Source organism: Rissa tridactyla, chromosome 7, assembly GCF_028500815.1.
Source record: "Rissa tridactyla isolate bRisTri1 chromosome 7, bRisTri1.patW.cur.20221130, whole genome shotgun sequence".
In the NCBI taxonomy this organism is placed as follows: Eukaryota; Metazoa; Chordata; class Aves; order Charadriiformes; family Laridae; genus Rissa; species Rissa tridactyla.
The window spans coordinates 47,482,678-47,499,528 of record NC_071472.1 but is presented as its reverse complement, the minus strand read 5'-3'; the positions used below and the strand labels follow the sequence as shown (position 1 = coordinate 47,499,528).

Here is a 16,851-nt window from a genome sequence, read left to right as displayed (position 1 = left end):
TTCAGCATATTCTCCTTTTCCTATGTCTCCTCTCGAGACTTGAGAAGCCTAGCGGACTCTGTAGATGATGTGTTTGCAGGTTAATTAAAAAACAAGACGAAACAAATGAACAGAAAGTTTTTAATCTTATTCCACCCTGACCTTTCCTGACTGCATTGCTAGCTGGTACAATGTAAGCTATTACAACCCACCGGTTTCCAACTCTGTATGGGATTTGAGTACCTTTTTTGTTACTGTAATTTACGTAATGATACAATTAGCATAAATTGGTATAATGATGGTATGAATCAAGACAGCTGGAAAAATCTGTAAAGTGTTGATAATGTCATCAGAGAGGTTCAGTCCAGCAAAACCATGTTATTATTTTACCTCATTAAAGCCCTTCCAGTAAATAGTAAACCACATAATTTCTCTGTAATCAGTTTCATTTCAGTGCCTAATTAAATTTCTGTAATTTTCTGTAGTAGGTCATGCTGTCCGTGTCTCCTACAGAGCTTTAGCTGCTGAATAGTCTTACCCTTTATATTGTCATCGTGACAGAGAAGGTCCCCCAGTTATTTAAGTCTCTGGTATTTAACCTAAACAATAAAGCTGAACCTATGTAGACCCAACATCTGATTATCTCCCAAAGTATATGATCCGCACAGCTCTTGAAATAAAGGCATGTGTTGATCCCCTTACACATGCCACATGCTGACGCACAGCCCCCTGTCCTCCCCCACTGTGGCACTGCTTTGAATTCAGGCAGGTTTGTTTCTTTGGGCAGCACAATGCTGAAGATCTATCCATTGAAATTCCTCACTGGTGCTGCAAATCAGAAAAAAAAAACCCACCTGGCTCCCCTTTGCCTTTTTATTTCCTTTCTTTTTTTTTTTCTTTTTCTTTTTTCCTTTTCAGATGTTCTCATTCTTTTTATGTTAAAACTGTACTTCTAGGTGTAGTTTTTCAAAACAAGACACTATAGGTTCTAACATTTCTGCAGCCTGAACTTTTGGCAGTGTAGGAGTGTTCAGAAGACAGTTGAACTGTGCACATTGGAAAGCCTTAAAGAAAAGGATACCTTGTATGCTTCCATAGACTGATCTGTGCGTCATCGTTTCTATAACCTCTAATACTGCAAGTTGATATTGTGCTTTTTTCTTTGTTTTTCTCAGCCGAAGTGAGAAAGCAGTTTTGAAAGAAACCCAGCTTTATGATAGAGGGCTACTTTAACATTAGAATAGAAATTGTGATTAAAACAATGACTAGAATCCTGGTGTCCAGTTATCTATTGACATTTGTGTGTGTGTGAAGCAAGGAACTATCCTGCAACCTGGGATTTGATGCATTAGGGAAAAAGAAACCAACCTCTCCGCTTTTAAAAGCATATCTTTAAACAAGATTTTCAAAGGAACGGCTCACAAGTAATCCCAGGAAGTGTTTTGCCCAGTGCGTTGCCCATAGATGACCAAAGAGGTTTGTGAGCATGTGATGAGGAGCACGGGGTTTCCTGTTTCAGTGTTCTCTTAAAGATAAATATTGTGGTTCACCGTAAGGTGTGCCTTATGGCCCTGAAAAATCATTTTTCGTGACACAAAGCTAATGTTTCTGCGCTACTGGTTCTGTTGTGAGCTTAGGTGTTAAAAAACTGACACTTTTTCATATGATGGCCTTCAGAAAAAAGTGAGTCTTCTGAACAGGCTGTTGGAAACAACACTTTTAGTTAGGAGCAGCGTTAAATTGCAGAGACTTCCAGAAAGCAGTTGCATTTGGTGGAAGTTCAGGCTTTCAATCTGCGTGTTGTTGTTGGGTTTGTTTTCTGGTGTTTTGGTTTTTGTTGTTGTATTGTTTTGTTTTATACAAGTATTAAATGACTAATCCTGTGAACCCTTGCCTGCCAGAAAGGCAAGAGTAATTAAGTGGCTTTTAAATATGGAGAAATGTAGCCACAGAGGTTAAGTACATTTCTAGTGGCTACAAGGGATGATAGTGGTAGAATCTGCTGTGGAATTAGCTCTCAGTCCTCATAGAAAAGTACAAGAGTGTTTGAACTATGTTTTGGACTAAATTCAGTGCTTTTAGAATAACCTGGCCAGACCCTGCTTAATCAGTGTTCTTGGTGAGGTGAAAATTACAGTCCGCTCTGGCAGGGTCTGGCAGGCTGCCTATAAACATACGTCAAATGGAGCGGAACCACAAACAGGGCATGAGCGCAGAATGCCAAAAAGAAAAGTAAACTGAGTCATCTATAGCACTGTGTGATGCATTTATTTTCTTCTGAGGTGCTGAAAGAAACAGAGGAAAATGTGTTTAAATCCAGAAAGCTGTTAGTGAACTACTTTGCTTTTATTATTTAGTGCAATCCTCTCTCATTCACTCCTAAAACATGCATCTGTCATGGAGGGAGGAAGGCCTCCCAGTTTTTCTCGGAACAGCTAACCCGTGTGAGATGACTAGAATTTTAAGGCTGCAACACTGCAGTCAGCTGAAGCTTTAAACTGCAAATTTCTGGTGTTGACAATCTGAAGGGTTTCAAAGCTTCCTGCTCCCCCCATGAGAGAGAGGAGGACGTGCTACAGAGATAGGAGGATTCACATCTTGTATGGAATTTCACCGCTGTCTCTAAGAAGGAAAAAGCACATTGTCCTTCCCCAAAGGACTGACGTTCATCACTTCACCTGAAGTAATTCCCCTTCAGTGAGATGTTGCAATATTTAATTTCTCTATTTAAGTCCACTGAGGTATAGGAATAAAAGGTGCTATCTAAAGACAGCCTGGCACTTTTAGCCCGTAATTTTTTTCTTTTAAGCGAAAGACTGGCATAGTTTGACCATGTCATAGTTCTCATAAAGAACTTTTGCTGGTCTCTGTTGCGTCTTACTATGTGAGAGTGGTTATATTTAGGGAGAGGTTGAGACACTGGACTCAGCAGTAAATCGTGGCAATTTTGCCATTTTCGCATGTTTTAATAAATGACAGCTAATTCGTAGCTTTTTAACATTCCCTGTCTTAAAAGGAAATTAATATTCTGGAGAACAATCGCATATAAGGTAAAGAAGCAAGCATCGTGAAATAAGTGGGAAGACTCATGAATTGGAGCACATTGAGCAGATAAAGCAGAATGTATCTCTACTGGTCTGGTTATCACTAGAGTTTGTATTTCAAAAGAAACTGATTTGTTTTGCATGGGTCAGTATTGATTGGTTCATAGATTGCTAGCAGACTAAACAAATAAACTCAATTTGTCAATGGTTTAGGTGTTAAAGTCTTCTTCTCAGGTTTACTTTTAGATGTTATCTGTTTCCTGTCTTAAGTAAAAAGTCGCTGCTAGGAAACTGAGATGGTGGCAGAAGCAATCACATCATACGTGTTTTAAATTCTGAATGGAAAACCATCAGATTTCAGTTTTGCGACTCTCTTTTTAGCGCCTTTTAAAAAAAGCCAGCCGCGTGCTGTAAAACTGGAGTTTTCATAATACTGCTAGAAAGTCAAAGAGAGCATCCTACCAAATATCTGGTTTGTGGCTTACAGTGGCCATCGGGTACTAATCTTTAAAGAACTGTTATGTTTTGAAGGCCAAGAAAACCTAAATAATTGTGTTCCAATGTCTTCTAATTCAGAGAATGACTGAGGTTTGAAGGGACTTCTGGAGATTTTATAGCCCAGCTCCTCTGCTCAAAGTAGAGTCATTTAGAGCAAATTGCTTAGGACTGCATCCAGTTGGGTTTTGAATATCTCCAAGGATGGAGACTCCATAACTCGTTTGGGCAACCCATTCTAGTGTTTAACCACTCTCACAGTAAAAAAGTTCTTTCCTGTATTTAACTGGAATTTCCTGTATTTCACTTTGTGCACGTTGTCTCTTGTCCTTTCACTGACTGTCATGAAGAGGACTCTGGTTCCATCTTCTTTACTTGCTCATGTCAGGGATAGACATTGATGAGATTTCCCCCACATACCATAAGTCGTCTGTTCTCAAGGACAAACGGTCCTGTCTCTCTTAGCCTCTTCTCATGTCAGGTGCTCCTGTCCCTTAATCATCTTTGTCTCCCTTTGCTGGTCATGGTCCAGTGAGTCCATGTCTTGCTTATACTAAGGGGCCCAGAACTGGACACAGAAGCGCAGATGTCATCTCAGCAGTGCTGAGTAGAAGGGAATGATCACCTTCCTTGACCTACGCTCTTCCTAATGCAGTCCAGGGTGCAGTTAGCACTTTGCTGCAAGGGTACATTGCTGGGTCCAGGTCAATTTGTTGTCCATCAGGATACTCGGGTCCTTTTCTGCAAAGCTGCTTTCCAGATGGTTGGCCCCCAGCCTGTGCTGTGAAGTGGGGTTATTCCTCCTCAGAGGCAGGACTTTGCATTTCAGTTGGTTGAACTTCATGAGATTCCTTTTGACCCATTTCTCCAGCCTGTTGAGATCCTTCTGAATAGCAGCACAACCATCTGGTGTTTCAGCTACTCCCCACAGTTTTGTATTGTCTGCAGGCTTCCTGAAAGTACACTCTGTCCCATCATCTAGGTCATTAATAAAGATGCTAAACAGGACTGGAATCAGTAGTGACCCCTTGGGATACACCACTATTCACTGTCTTCCAGCTGGAGAGTTTGTGCTGCTGATCACAACCCTTTAAACCTGGTGATTCAGCCAGTTTTCAGTCCATCTCGCTGTCCCCTTAAGTAGCCTGCACTTTCTCAGTTTCTCTGAGGATGTTATGAGAGACAGCGTTGAAAGCCCTACTAAGGTTGAGAGAAACGACATCCAATGCTCTCCCTTCATCCATCAAGCCAGTCTTCTCCTCTCAGAAGGCTATCATGTTGGTTAGGCATGATTTTCCCTTTGTAAATCCATGCTGTCTACTAGCAGTCATTTTCTTGTCCTTGTGTTTGCAAACAAAGCACAATGGCCAGTAGAATATCTGTTAGAGACAGCAGCAAATTCTCTTGACCTGAGAAATCAGTGTTCCAGGATCTGATTGCAAAACCCTGTAAGCTAAAGTGTGAGTAGGTGGGCTTTGGTGTGTTTTTACCAAAGCTTTGCCTGTCTCCTCTGATGTAGGCATCTCATAAGTGCTATAAGAGACAGGAGTATGGAACATTCCTTTAATTTGTAAGGAAGAGATTGGCCCCATGTATAAATGTGATAGTGAAGCTGACAACAGTGCTAATCAAATTTCATCCTACAGCTGTTTCCTAGGTAACTATCACATGCAGCTGTAGAAAAAAGACTGCATTATGAAGATCCTGTAGCAATTCTCTTCAATGACTGAAGAAACATAGTGCAAAAAAACAAACCCAAAGTGGATACTGCTATATCATCATGTCATCATGTTTTTTATCCTCAAGGACAGAGAATATTTGTTCAGAGGGCAAGCCTTTTCATATTCAGCTGTAGAAGTTTTATAGAGTAGAATAGAGTATTTTCTGTTGGAAGGGACCTACAACAACCATGTAGTTCAACTGCCTGACCGCTTCAGGGATGACCAAAAGTTAAGGCGTATTACTAAGTGCATTGTCCAAATGCCTCCTAAACACTGATAGACGTGGCACATCAACCACCTCTCTAGGAAGCCTGTTCCAGGGTTTGACCACTCTCCCTACAAAGAAATGCTTCTTAAGTTTTGCTTCCCAAGGCCAGCCAGTGGACAGTCTCATGGTCTTAAAGCTGATATTGTGAATGTTCCGCCACTTACAGCAGTTTGCTGTCCAGACGGTCTACCTAAGAAGTAGTCACAAGTGGGTCTTTGAGTCTGTGTGGTGGCCCTGGTTTCGTCCATTCGTCATGCTGTGAAGTCAATGCAGAGAATTCCGTTGTGTGTTCATTATAAAATAACAGAGGATGTTACATGTACGATCCTGTTGTGAAAAGGTATTAGCAAAGCCTCTCTGCAATGGCACTTCATATTTTTCAGGTTACAGGGCTTTTTGAGGAGAAACTATCTTTGGCTCTATCATCTGTTACTCCTATTTTGCATCCTGGTAATCGAGCACTGCAGTTACCTCTGGGAGTTTCCCAGGTAGTCACAGAAGTGTGTGGAAGAGCTGGATCCTTTGGAGAAAGGTCTATGGAGAAAGGTCTTTGGAGAAAGTTCACTTGCCTATATATAGATGTTTAGCGCTATTTAAGACATACCAGAGTATCTAAGATACCCGTATAGGAGGGGCAGAGATGATGCAGAACCTCAGGTGACCTTTGCTGCTGCTCCAGAAAGGCACAAATGACCAACAGCAGCAGTACTGGTACCACATACCTCTGTATAAGGACCTGAATCCTGTTCTGAGTGTTGCTGTTAAGAATGGAAGAGCCTCTAATATGTAGGGCTGCATGAAACTTGTCTATTGTTCTGTTTGTCCACAGGATTTTCTGTGAACAGATCTTTCTGTCTTGAAACTAGAAATGTGCCTTACCTCCATAGATGTCTGTAAAATATGAGGCAGCCAAATATTTATACGGTCAATTATGTCTCTTTTCCTTTCAGGTGAATTATATAGATCCTCTTTAAAGAAACAAAGGTTCCCGGCACAAGGCAGTATTGAAATACAGGAGGACAATGAGGTGAGATTTTTTTCCAAAATAAGCTGTGCTGATTTCCAAGGAGTAGACATGTAGAAATACTCTCATGTTGTATTATGGAATTATAAATCCATTTGGTGGCTTAGTGTGTCTTTCCCTTATTCAGTACGTGCACATGCAATCACTGAAAATCATCACAAGCTTTTTAGACATTGCATAATTAACTTAGGTGGAAATATGACCCAGTTCTCTGAACAAAAACTGTTATGTCTACTTAGTACTTCAGTGGAAATGCAGGTTTTGTGAAGCAGATTCAGCAGCAGTCATGAAATTGATAGTAACAGAATTGCTTTTTTTTTTTTTTTTTTACAAGCAGCGAAGAATCTAAACAAGTTGTGTTCCTTCCAGTTAACTGATTACGGTCTTCTGTCCACACACAGGACAGGCAACGGAAATGTGTACTTCTTCATTTTTTAAGAATTCCAATCCTACAGTCCCCTGAAAATGTTGACAGCCTTTGATTGACTTCAGATGTCCTTTTGATTAGCCCTTGAACCCCTTGTTTCAGTCACGGCTGAACTACTGCTGAGAGGCAAATTGATTTCATTCCTTTTGAGTCCTCCTGTAAAGGGTATCAGTTAAATCCAGCTGAGAGATTTTGCGTGACGGTGACTATAGCAGTGTTGACCCGCTTGAATTTTTCACTCTGTTTTGAAGCTCCCAGTTCTACCGACCCATGAGCAGTGCCACTTATTCACAAGCTGGCATTGGCTGTCAAAGGAGCTACTCTTAGCTTTTAAAAGGAATTAAATTTCTCTTCTGAATAACTGGAACAGGACCATATAGAGAGGGAAATTCTAAATTAGAGAAAGGAAAAGTGGAACCTTAAAAATTCTTATAAGATCCAGTAGTTAAGCGGATATAAGACAGGTCAGCAAAATGACTTCACAACGAATACTTCTTCTGGATACTAAGAATCATGGTCCGAACAGAGATACTGGCTTTATGGAACAAAGTTGAAGTCTCTCATTTTCAACAACTTCTCTGTCACCGTTATACAGGTGCTAAAGTTACCAATTTCTTTGCTTTGTCCATGTCAACAACATTTCCACCTTTACCCCTCACTAAACTACAGCCTGAAATGTGTGTGTGTTTACTTGTCAGCTTTTCTGATGATTCTTGTTAAACTCAGAGCAATTCTTCTCATTTTATATTTACTGTTGAAGACCATGACTTTAATGCCAGAATTTAAGAATAAAATGTCCAGAACTTTGCCTGATTCTCAGTAAATCACCCAATCTGCCAGAATTTAAGAATAAAATGTCCAGAACTTTGCCTGATTCTCAGTAAATCACCCAATCTAGCGATTAACAGTCCTCCAACAAATACAAGAAATGTTACTGTTATTTTTATTTTGTGTTCGTATTTAGTCAGGAACTAGAAGTCTCCAGGAATCATATAATCCAAAGCAAAGAAGAAAATGGCAGTCAAGATTTAAAACCAAAAAATCTCCTAATCCTGTAGTGTATTACTGAGCTCTTTGAGGGTATATAACTCTCAAGGGGTAAAGAAGAAAAAAAAGTAGAGTTTTGAGACATTCAAAATATTTTTCCAGTCTCAAGTAGATAACACCTTGTTTATTCTATGGAGCACACAGATTATTGTCTGTGTATGCACGTATTCACATATTCATAAATGTATTTGAGAGGTTTATGGATATCAGCAATGACACATTTTTTTACCTTTTCAGTAAATGTCTGTGTAAGTTTGCCCCATTTTTCACTTTAATAAAAAGTTGCCATTCTCAAAAAGGTGAGATAAGTGTATCGTCTGCTTTTGCTGGATGTTTTCATTGGCAGAGAAATTTATCTTTTTAGAACCTGTGATGATTTTACTAAGGACCTTTCCCATAAATGCAGCAGCCTTGTTCACGTTACTTAGACAAGACATTTGCTTAGGCTGTCTGTGGATGTTGGAATTCTTCTTCAGTCTCAATGTATTTAAAATAGCTTTTGATGTACACAAAGCTGTTTATAATCTTTGTTGATCTGAAATCTATGTCTGTGCTGCAGGGGTTTTCTGGCAGAGCACATGTCATGAGCTCTGCCTGGTTCAGACATACTTGAATTAAATGGAACACGGGGTGCACACGCACACACACACCGCGCCCCCCCCCAGTCAAGGCAAACATCACAAGAACATCACAGTGGGGGTTGGAGGAAAAAAAAAAAAATCACTGCTAACTGCTTGTGAACATTCACAACAAGTATACCAACACTGTCCGTAAAAATGCTTCCTCCCTTCTTATTCCCTGTTTTTCTCACAGGAAGGAGTTCAACACCAAAACTGCAAAACTCATGTGCTAATTTTGATCCTACACGGGGGGAACATCTTAGACACTGGAGGTGGGGACCACAGCAGCAAGCTGGCAGACATCAACACCTTCAGCTCTGTGTTTGAGAAAGTGACCCGCGCCCATTTCCCTGCTGCGTTGGGCCACATCTTAATCAGACTTGTTCCCTGCCCGGCAGTCTGTTCAGCAGCTTTCTCTCTTGTTTCCAAGTAAGTTGATTTGCATTTTTTAATGTTTGGCTTTGCAGTGCAGTTTTGAATGGCTTTCTGTGACCTGTCTTTTTCATAACGAAATGTTGCGAATCCTTCTTAATTTTTTGCTTACTGTAAGACTTGGAGCAATCTTTCATCCTTTTCTAAGTGAATGTATTTGTTAAAAAAAAAAAAAAAACCACAAAAAACACCAAAACCGGAAAACCCAAATCCATGGTGGACTGCAGCCTATTGTCCACATGCACCCAAAAGAAAAAAAAATCCAGAAGAAATCTGGACAGAAGAAGAAAACTGTGGTAACTGTTAACTTTTCCTTTCCCTCCCAAATCTGACCCCAAAAAAACAGTAGTCAACTCTTCTCTTATTTTAAAATGGAAACAGCTAGATCTGCCTGCAGATATGCCACTGACATTTGTCTTTTATTATCTGTTCATTATTTGGCCATTGTAAGGACAGGATGTTATATAAAACCTTCCTAAAAGTTTTAGTATTTCCTGTTTTAGAAACAAAAATGGCATACTGCTAACATTGGTTTAGGAATAAAGTGGAGATCGTGAAGCATGACTGAGAAACTCAGACTGATTTGAGTCTATTCTGAGTCAATTCTGCTTTGCACTGAAAACTGAGAACAGAAAGAATTATCTAAAACAAGAGTGATTTAACACATCTTCTTGGTAAGAGAGAATTTACAAATGAACATGGTTTTTACATTTTAAGATGACAAAACTTTAGTATTGTTCATTCCCAATAGCAGCTACTGCGCTTTGCGTCGTGCAGTGTTTTGTGGTAGACCACTGATTTATCATCATTAACCTATGAGAATGCCATATATAGAAGTGTCTTGAATGGGCTACAAAAGATGCATCTCTAGGAAACAGTGCTTTTGGCGTCAGTTTGCAGTACAACTAGGATCTGGTTGCATGCATCATGAAAGCTGTAAAGGAAACAGCTTTGCTGAGACTTTACTCTGACAACTGGAACCTTGTTAAGCACGAGAGGAGATGATTTGTGAGGGAAGGAGAGTGATCTGGCTATTTCTTTGTTGGATTATTAACACCAAGGAGCAAAGGCTGATCTTAGGCTATATGACTGAGGAGATGTTACGCTTTCATTCCAAGCCTATTCAATGGCCAGGTAGCCTTACAAGCAATAGCATCACCAACTTAATTTTTTTCCCTCACTGAAACAACTTTTCCATGCAACATTACTTGCATGCTAAATGAATGAAAGTTTTAGCTGGTGGTGAGCAAACTCTCCACTGAGTGCTGTATGATTGGCTTCCACATCGTGATAATGACATGGCTCTAGTGAAATGAATTTAGAAATAACAAGTGGAATTTTCCATTGGATGTATCCACTTCAATAGCTGCTCTTCCTCGTCCGCGTTTTCAGTCTTGAAATTTGCTCATTAAGTGAGAAAACCTTTTCAGGTGACGTTTCTTTCCTTAGTGATATTTTCCTTGACGTCAATATTTTAAATGGCATGATAAAGGAGAAAGAAACGCGTGCTCTTGGTTCTGCTTCAGCTCTTCTACAAGTGTAAATCAGGCATAACTAGTGAACTCTGTAGTGATGGGGAAGAGAGAATCAGATTTGCTTGATTTCTTCTTTTCTAAACAAAGATAAACTTCTCTTGGTTTTGTCTGGGGCTTCCCCTAAGTGATGATCGCTTTTCTAGTCTTTCTGTTGCTTAGAGTGCCCAAGGTTACATTTGAACCTCATGTAGAGCAGAAAACCCTGCAGAAGAGTTGAGGAGGTCTACAACCACGTTTTGGACCATCAGATGCGGGAATGGTGATGCCTGCTGTCCAGATGAGAGTTAGAGAGGAGAGACGGAGAATACAGCAAAGTTCCGAAATACCAGATGGACTTAAAGGTGTGACAAGCGTAGAGGAAGGAGAGGTGGCAGGGTGCAGACCAGACAGGCAGAAGGTGTGTCTGACTGTTCACATCAAACACCCAGGAAAGGAGAAGTGTATGTACGTCCCAGTCGCTGCCCTGCAAAGCAAGAGGAGTGGCAGTAGAAGAGGAGGTGAAGCATCAAAGAGTGTTTGGGAGATCATCCCCGCCCGTTCGAGCCATTGGTTAACACAGGGCTCAGTAATGTCTCTTAGTTATCCCATAACACAGTGCCTGCAGGTCTCAACTGTCTGGAAGAAGAGCTGGTAGAGTGGAAGGAAGAGTGTGTGCTGGCAGCCCAAGTGAACAGAGCTCCCACTTTCTTTCTCCGTTTTTTGATTGCCTCTTGTTGCAGCACTTGATATTCAGCCAGACTGGAAATAGCCAAGCTGGATGTTTGAATGTCCTATAGACTCATTCCCAGCACTGATGTAAGATTGGTATTGCCTTGGTATGGTCTTGTGTGGAGCTGCTTGTGATGTACAAAAGGAGAGATGATTCCCTGCTCTCGCATTTCTGCAGTTTCACGCCAGAACTTTCACAGCCAGAACTCCAGGATGCAGTTGTGGAACATAAACTTGTGGTAAACATCCCATTTAGCAAACTGTGGGGGAGGAAGTGTGTTTTTAATTACTGCAATGTTTCATCGAGGGTGAGCCAGATGACTGACTAAGCAGCAGCACAAGATTTCTTGTTTGGTTTGAATGGATCCTCCATTTTCAGAATGTGCAGGGATAGTGCATGCCAGGGTAGTACAACCCTCTGCTTACCTTGGCATAGGTTTTGAATTATGCTGTGTCTGTGTGCCAAGTGCCTGGGCTCACAGGGATTCCACTGGGACTTTTCATCTGAATGCACCTGTGCAGTTCTCATCCCTGCCTTACCAATAGTGGTTTAAAGGAAAGGGATCTTTCAGGGAAAAATAACTCCATCTAGTAAACGTTTCAGATTGTTTAATCTGGTCTGCTGCCATCTACTGCCACCACTTTCAGTTTCCTATGTCTCTCATATAAATCAGAAAAACACAGTTTATGAAATCTGTGTAAATTTATAATGAATGACTGATGTCCTGTGACACTTATCTCCGACTTCGCTGCTAAGGAGAGATCAGGGTTAAAACTAAGGCACGTTCTTGTTCCAGGTAGATGACTTGAGAGCCAGCTCTTCCCTTTTCAGGGAGAAAAATCTCCCAGAGTGGATCGGCTGTTCTGCTTTTATAGCATATGATTTGATGAGCATACATTGATTCACACCTCAGACTAGAGCTCCTAAATTACAATATTAGCCAAACTGGACATCAGTAATTGCAGATTTTCTGGTGGAGAGGGAAGGGGAAGAGAGAAGGAAAGAAAGGCCAAAACAGAAGTTACATTTAGGAACATTTATGAAACAAACACTTAAGCAGGAATGTAAGCATATGAATAATCAAATGAGATGAAAGCGTTTTGTTGGATGAGTTTTGGAGTGCTCAGCCCCTTGCATGCTCCTTGCACAGTGGTGAGTCCTGCGATGTATGCTCTTGGTGTTGAGTTTTCCCAATCAATTTTTAAAAATACTTTTATAATTTAATTAGAAAGTGTATGGAGAAATCCAGACATTATGATTTGAGTATTTTCTGTTCCTTGTTTTTCTTTTATCGTCAAAGTGGAGGAAATAAATGTGTATTCTGGCATTCAGAAGCAGCAATAGCAAGTGCCTAGGACTGTCAGCATGGAGTGCGGATAGCCAAACCATAAATGTCAAAAAATTGTGTGGCAGTTACCCGTACAAGCATTACCATATGGGTGATCTCCCCCTCTGCTTTCTCCTCTCACTTCTGCCATGGTCAGGGACTGCTGAGCTGAGGAGGTTTTGAGGAGACCAGTGTTTTGTCTTGACTTGCATCTAGCCAGATGCTTTCTGCATTCAGAATAAGCTTTTATTCTCTTGTTGCTCCTTTCCTCCCTGCTCCCCCCCCCAAGCTGAATAACCCCTCAGCCCCCATCACCATGGTGCAGTCTCAGTTGTCCCTGGTGGCCAGTGCCCCCAGGCCATCAGTCACTTCTCCCCTGGGAGCCAGGTGTGCTCTTACCCACCATGGAAGACCAGTTCTGCCTTGCAGCCTCGTCATTTGCTGCTTTTTATCAGGGAGGTGTTAGGTTCTAACTTTATCTGCCAGGCTCTTACACTTAGTGATTTCAGCTGCTTCCTTGTGATTTCCCTCCCCATCTCCAGCCTTTGTGCAAGTGAATCATAGAATACCATGTTGGAAGGGACCTCAAGGATCATCTGGTCCAGTCGTTCCTGGCAGAAGTGTCATGTTTTCAAGCTGGTGCTTTGGAAGGATCTCCTTCAGCGTCCTGCCAATGCATCAAGACAATGAGACTTGTGCTCCTCTCAGCTCCAGCGCTGATATTTTACCTGTTTGTCTCAGCTTCAGCAGTAATAACTTGGCATGTCCCCTATGATAAACATCTTCATCTCTTCCCCATACGCTCTTTCAGTGGTCTAGATCTTTCTTCCCTTTGTGTTGTATCTGCAGTAACAACAGGGGTCTCTGTGACTGCAACCTTTACAATAAAATAAATTGTAATTAAAAAACCCAAACCCTCATTTCTAAACCCATTAACTGTGATTAATTGTCTAGACAATAATTGTTCAGTTTCAGTTTGATCTATATTCCTTTAGCCACAAAAAAAAAAATACCAACTATTTATTTTTCCACTGACTCTGTTTTGTGTAGTTATCTTGTGAATATTGTTCGCATTTTGCTTTTATTATGAAAACATACGCAGGTATTTTTTTCCATTTCAAACATTAACTTTGTAATTATTTTTTCTCCCGTGTTTCTCCCTTTCCCTTTCTGAGGTTTTGTCTACCAATTGTTATAGTAAACGAGGCCTCTTTATGTAGGGTTTTAAGGTTTGCTTTTCATATTGAAGAGTTTAGTATTTGTATGTGTGCTGTGCATTTGAATGATCTAATCAGCTGGCAAAATGAAGCTGTGTTACTTAGTAAATTGACACAGCTTGGCAGACTAGCTGAGCTGCAGGACCCAGAAAGTGTTATATTACTTTGGATTAAAAATAACAAATGGCTGGGGTCCTTCAGCAAGAGACAAGTGTGGAAGCGTCCCGTGAGGCTGAACACAGACCAGCCTCCATACTTGAGCATTGCAAGTCTTCTGTTCTTCCATTACCCTGGTAATAGCCTCAAGGATGCAAGTTTTAGCAAAAACATAGACTGATTGCATTTCAGGCAGCTTGCTTTTTAATATTGTGGTAGCCCGCCAAGTTCCTAAAGAAAGTGAATACAAAATAGTGTTGAAGTTGCCTGCCTGCAGCCTTAGGTGAACTTTGGATGAGCTGAATTATCCAAAATTCTTCTGACTTTCCTTTAATCTCTGAAGGACAGTCAACTTACTGTGAGAGAATCTGGCACACACTGGTGTGCCCTGTGTCTTTGGCTCTCTGTGAATTGTTTTACCCACTCATCAACAAAAATCAGTCAAGACATGATTGGCAGATTTACTGAGAAACTTGCAGGGTGCGCATCTGAGCTAAAATAAAGCTGACATCAAGTTTAAGCTTGCATTTTCAGTCGGGTCACCTCCTCTTTACAAAATGTTACTATGCAAACATTTACGTATATCAGAATGTGTGCAGCTTTTTGAAAGGATGGGACGCTGTGAAGAATGTTTTTACATGCTTTTGAAGAATACATCTGTCACGCTTGTGTTCTAGGAAACAAAATTCCATTGTGATGATTCAGTCCCATTCTTTGCTATAGTAAGCCCTTATACAGGGGGGAAGCTGAAACTGAATAATCTCTTTGCTGTTCGAAATTATGCCTACTTGTATGTGGAAAAATTGCACCAAGCATGTTTAATTACAGAAATGCCTTCTAGCATAATCTCATTCACATAAAGCAGTAACTCCTTGATTTTTTTTTTTTAAGCTGTTCAATTCTGTGATAAAATGATCTTTCCTGTATTCTGTCATTGTGAACTGCAATAGCCCAACCCGTTTGTCTTAATAACTGTTCATTCTCTAATGCTGTGTGCTGCCTCTTGCATTTTTCCTGATGATGACATGTCCTTCTCTAGCCTAAATCCCTACAGCTATGATGAGAGCTGTCTCAGCAGCAGTGAAGATCACATCCCACTGGCTGCTTTGCCCTTGCTGGCTGTTTCATCCCCTCAGTACCAGGATGCAGTTGCCATGGTGATTAGTAGAGCCAATCAAGTTTACAATGAATTTCTCAAATCTACAGATGGGGCTGGTTTTAATGGACAGGTAGGAATATTTTCTCTTATATCAAATTCCTTCGGAGCAAGGCTGTTCTTTTTAAGCCATTGTGTTGAGCGTTTTGAGTTACGAGCGTGGGACAATACTGCAAATATGATGAATGAATGTTAGCATGGGATTACCTATGCAAAATGCCTTCTTGGTGCCCAGCATGAGAAAGACAATTCTGGAAACCTGTGCAGTATCTAACCTGCACTTACTCAGTTGGTAGAAGAATACTGTACCTTCTCCCACAAGCATTTTGACACCTAAAGTCTTACTACGAACTCTGGTAATGAATAAGAGCCTAGTTGGACAGTAAGTGTGGTATATCAAGCAGTGAACAAGCATGCGAGCCCAAGAGAAATGATAATCTGTGTTACTGAGTTCCTCACACACCTGCTGTAGCTGATAGAAAAGTTGGGACATCTCTGACTAAAAGCATAAGGAATCCAGCGTTTAACTGTTGGTGTTTCTTTTTTGCCTCCATCATGATAGTAATAAAACTGACAGTAAAGAAACTTAGAAGGCAAATACTCAGTTGCCAGCAGTATTGCAGATTTCCTGAGTAACTTTGGGAAAGTCGTGTCATTTTTCTGGTGTGACCCACTGCCCAGTGAAGTCACCTGCAGATGACTTCTGGCTGACATGTCACAGTTATTGTTCCTGCTTCTCCATCTTTAGACTACAAAACCCAGTACTTCCATGCTTCACGTAGGATAGATATGATATTGATACTAACTCATACTTCAGTAGGAGTTACTGAAATTATTTTGTGATGGGGCCTTCTATGTAGCCGGAAACATGCACTTCCTTAAAGTATAGTGACCTCCAGACTTCAGAAAAAGTAAAAAAAAAAAAAAAAAACCCACAATATTTAATATAGAGTACAGTGTAATCTTTGAAGGAAAACACATGTCTTATTATACAAATTCTTTTCCATAGCAGTAATAAGATTATGCTGTGGCATATCAGTATTTTTAGACTAAAATTTGGTTTGAAGCCAGTTTTAATATCCACAGTGCTTTTATGCTTGAAGCATAAAATCATCCCAGCTGCAGTGACAGAACATGATGAAAGGTGAGGTTATGTAAAGAAGAATTGCAGCAGTTACAGAACTATTTGTGAAAAATATTTGCGTTTTTTGTCTTTGACAAAGCTACAAAGAAGTCTCCTTGGTGTGTTTTACAAACATATATATTAATATTTCGTGTGGAAAACTCTGTATGACCTCTGTATGCTCCACGGAATTTTCACTGTCAACAATTATTGGCACTGATAGAATGGAAGTGACTTCTCTGGGCTGTCTACAGTGCTTTGCTTTGGTCCTTAGATTGAAATCTCAACTCTACCTCCGAATAAGTCCTGCACTTCTAAAATACATACCATATAACCTGACCCCCCACCCTGAGTGTATCCTTCCTTTCATATTTTGGTCTCTTCTGTCCATTTATATTGCAAGTTCATTAGATCAGAAATTGTCTTTTGGGTGTTATACAGTATCTAGAAATAGTTAACACTGTTACCTTAATGCCACTAATAATGAGGATTAGAAATGTAATGGTAAATTGAAGGAGATACTATTAATCCTCCACAAAATATGCTGTTAATTTTATTAAGGCTACCTGTA

The 16,851-nt window shown here is 40.5% G+C and overlaps 1 protein-coding gene across 4 annotated transcripts in view; it reads left to right on the top strand.

Annotated features, from left to right (window-relative positions):
- Positions 1-16,851, top strand: part of PITPNM3 (PITPNM family member 3) — a 90,808-nt gene that overhangs the window by 43,304 nt on the left and 30,653 nt on the right. For all 4 annotated transcript variants that reach the window (XR_008467603.1, XM_054208006.1, XM_054208005.1 and 1 more), the window contains exons 5-7: positions 6,458-6,534; positions 8,819-9,054; positions 15,041-15,230. Coding sequence is in view for 3 of the 4 variants with exons in the window: in XM_054208006.1 (XP_054063981.1) it covers positions 6,458-6,534; positions 8,819-9,054; positions 15,041-15,230 (503 nt within the window). In the remaining variant the exon portion in view is untranslated. The remainder of the gene's footprint in view (positions 1-6,457; positions 6,535-8,818; positions 9,055-15,040; positions 15,231-16,851) is intronic.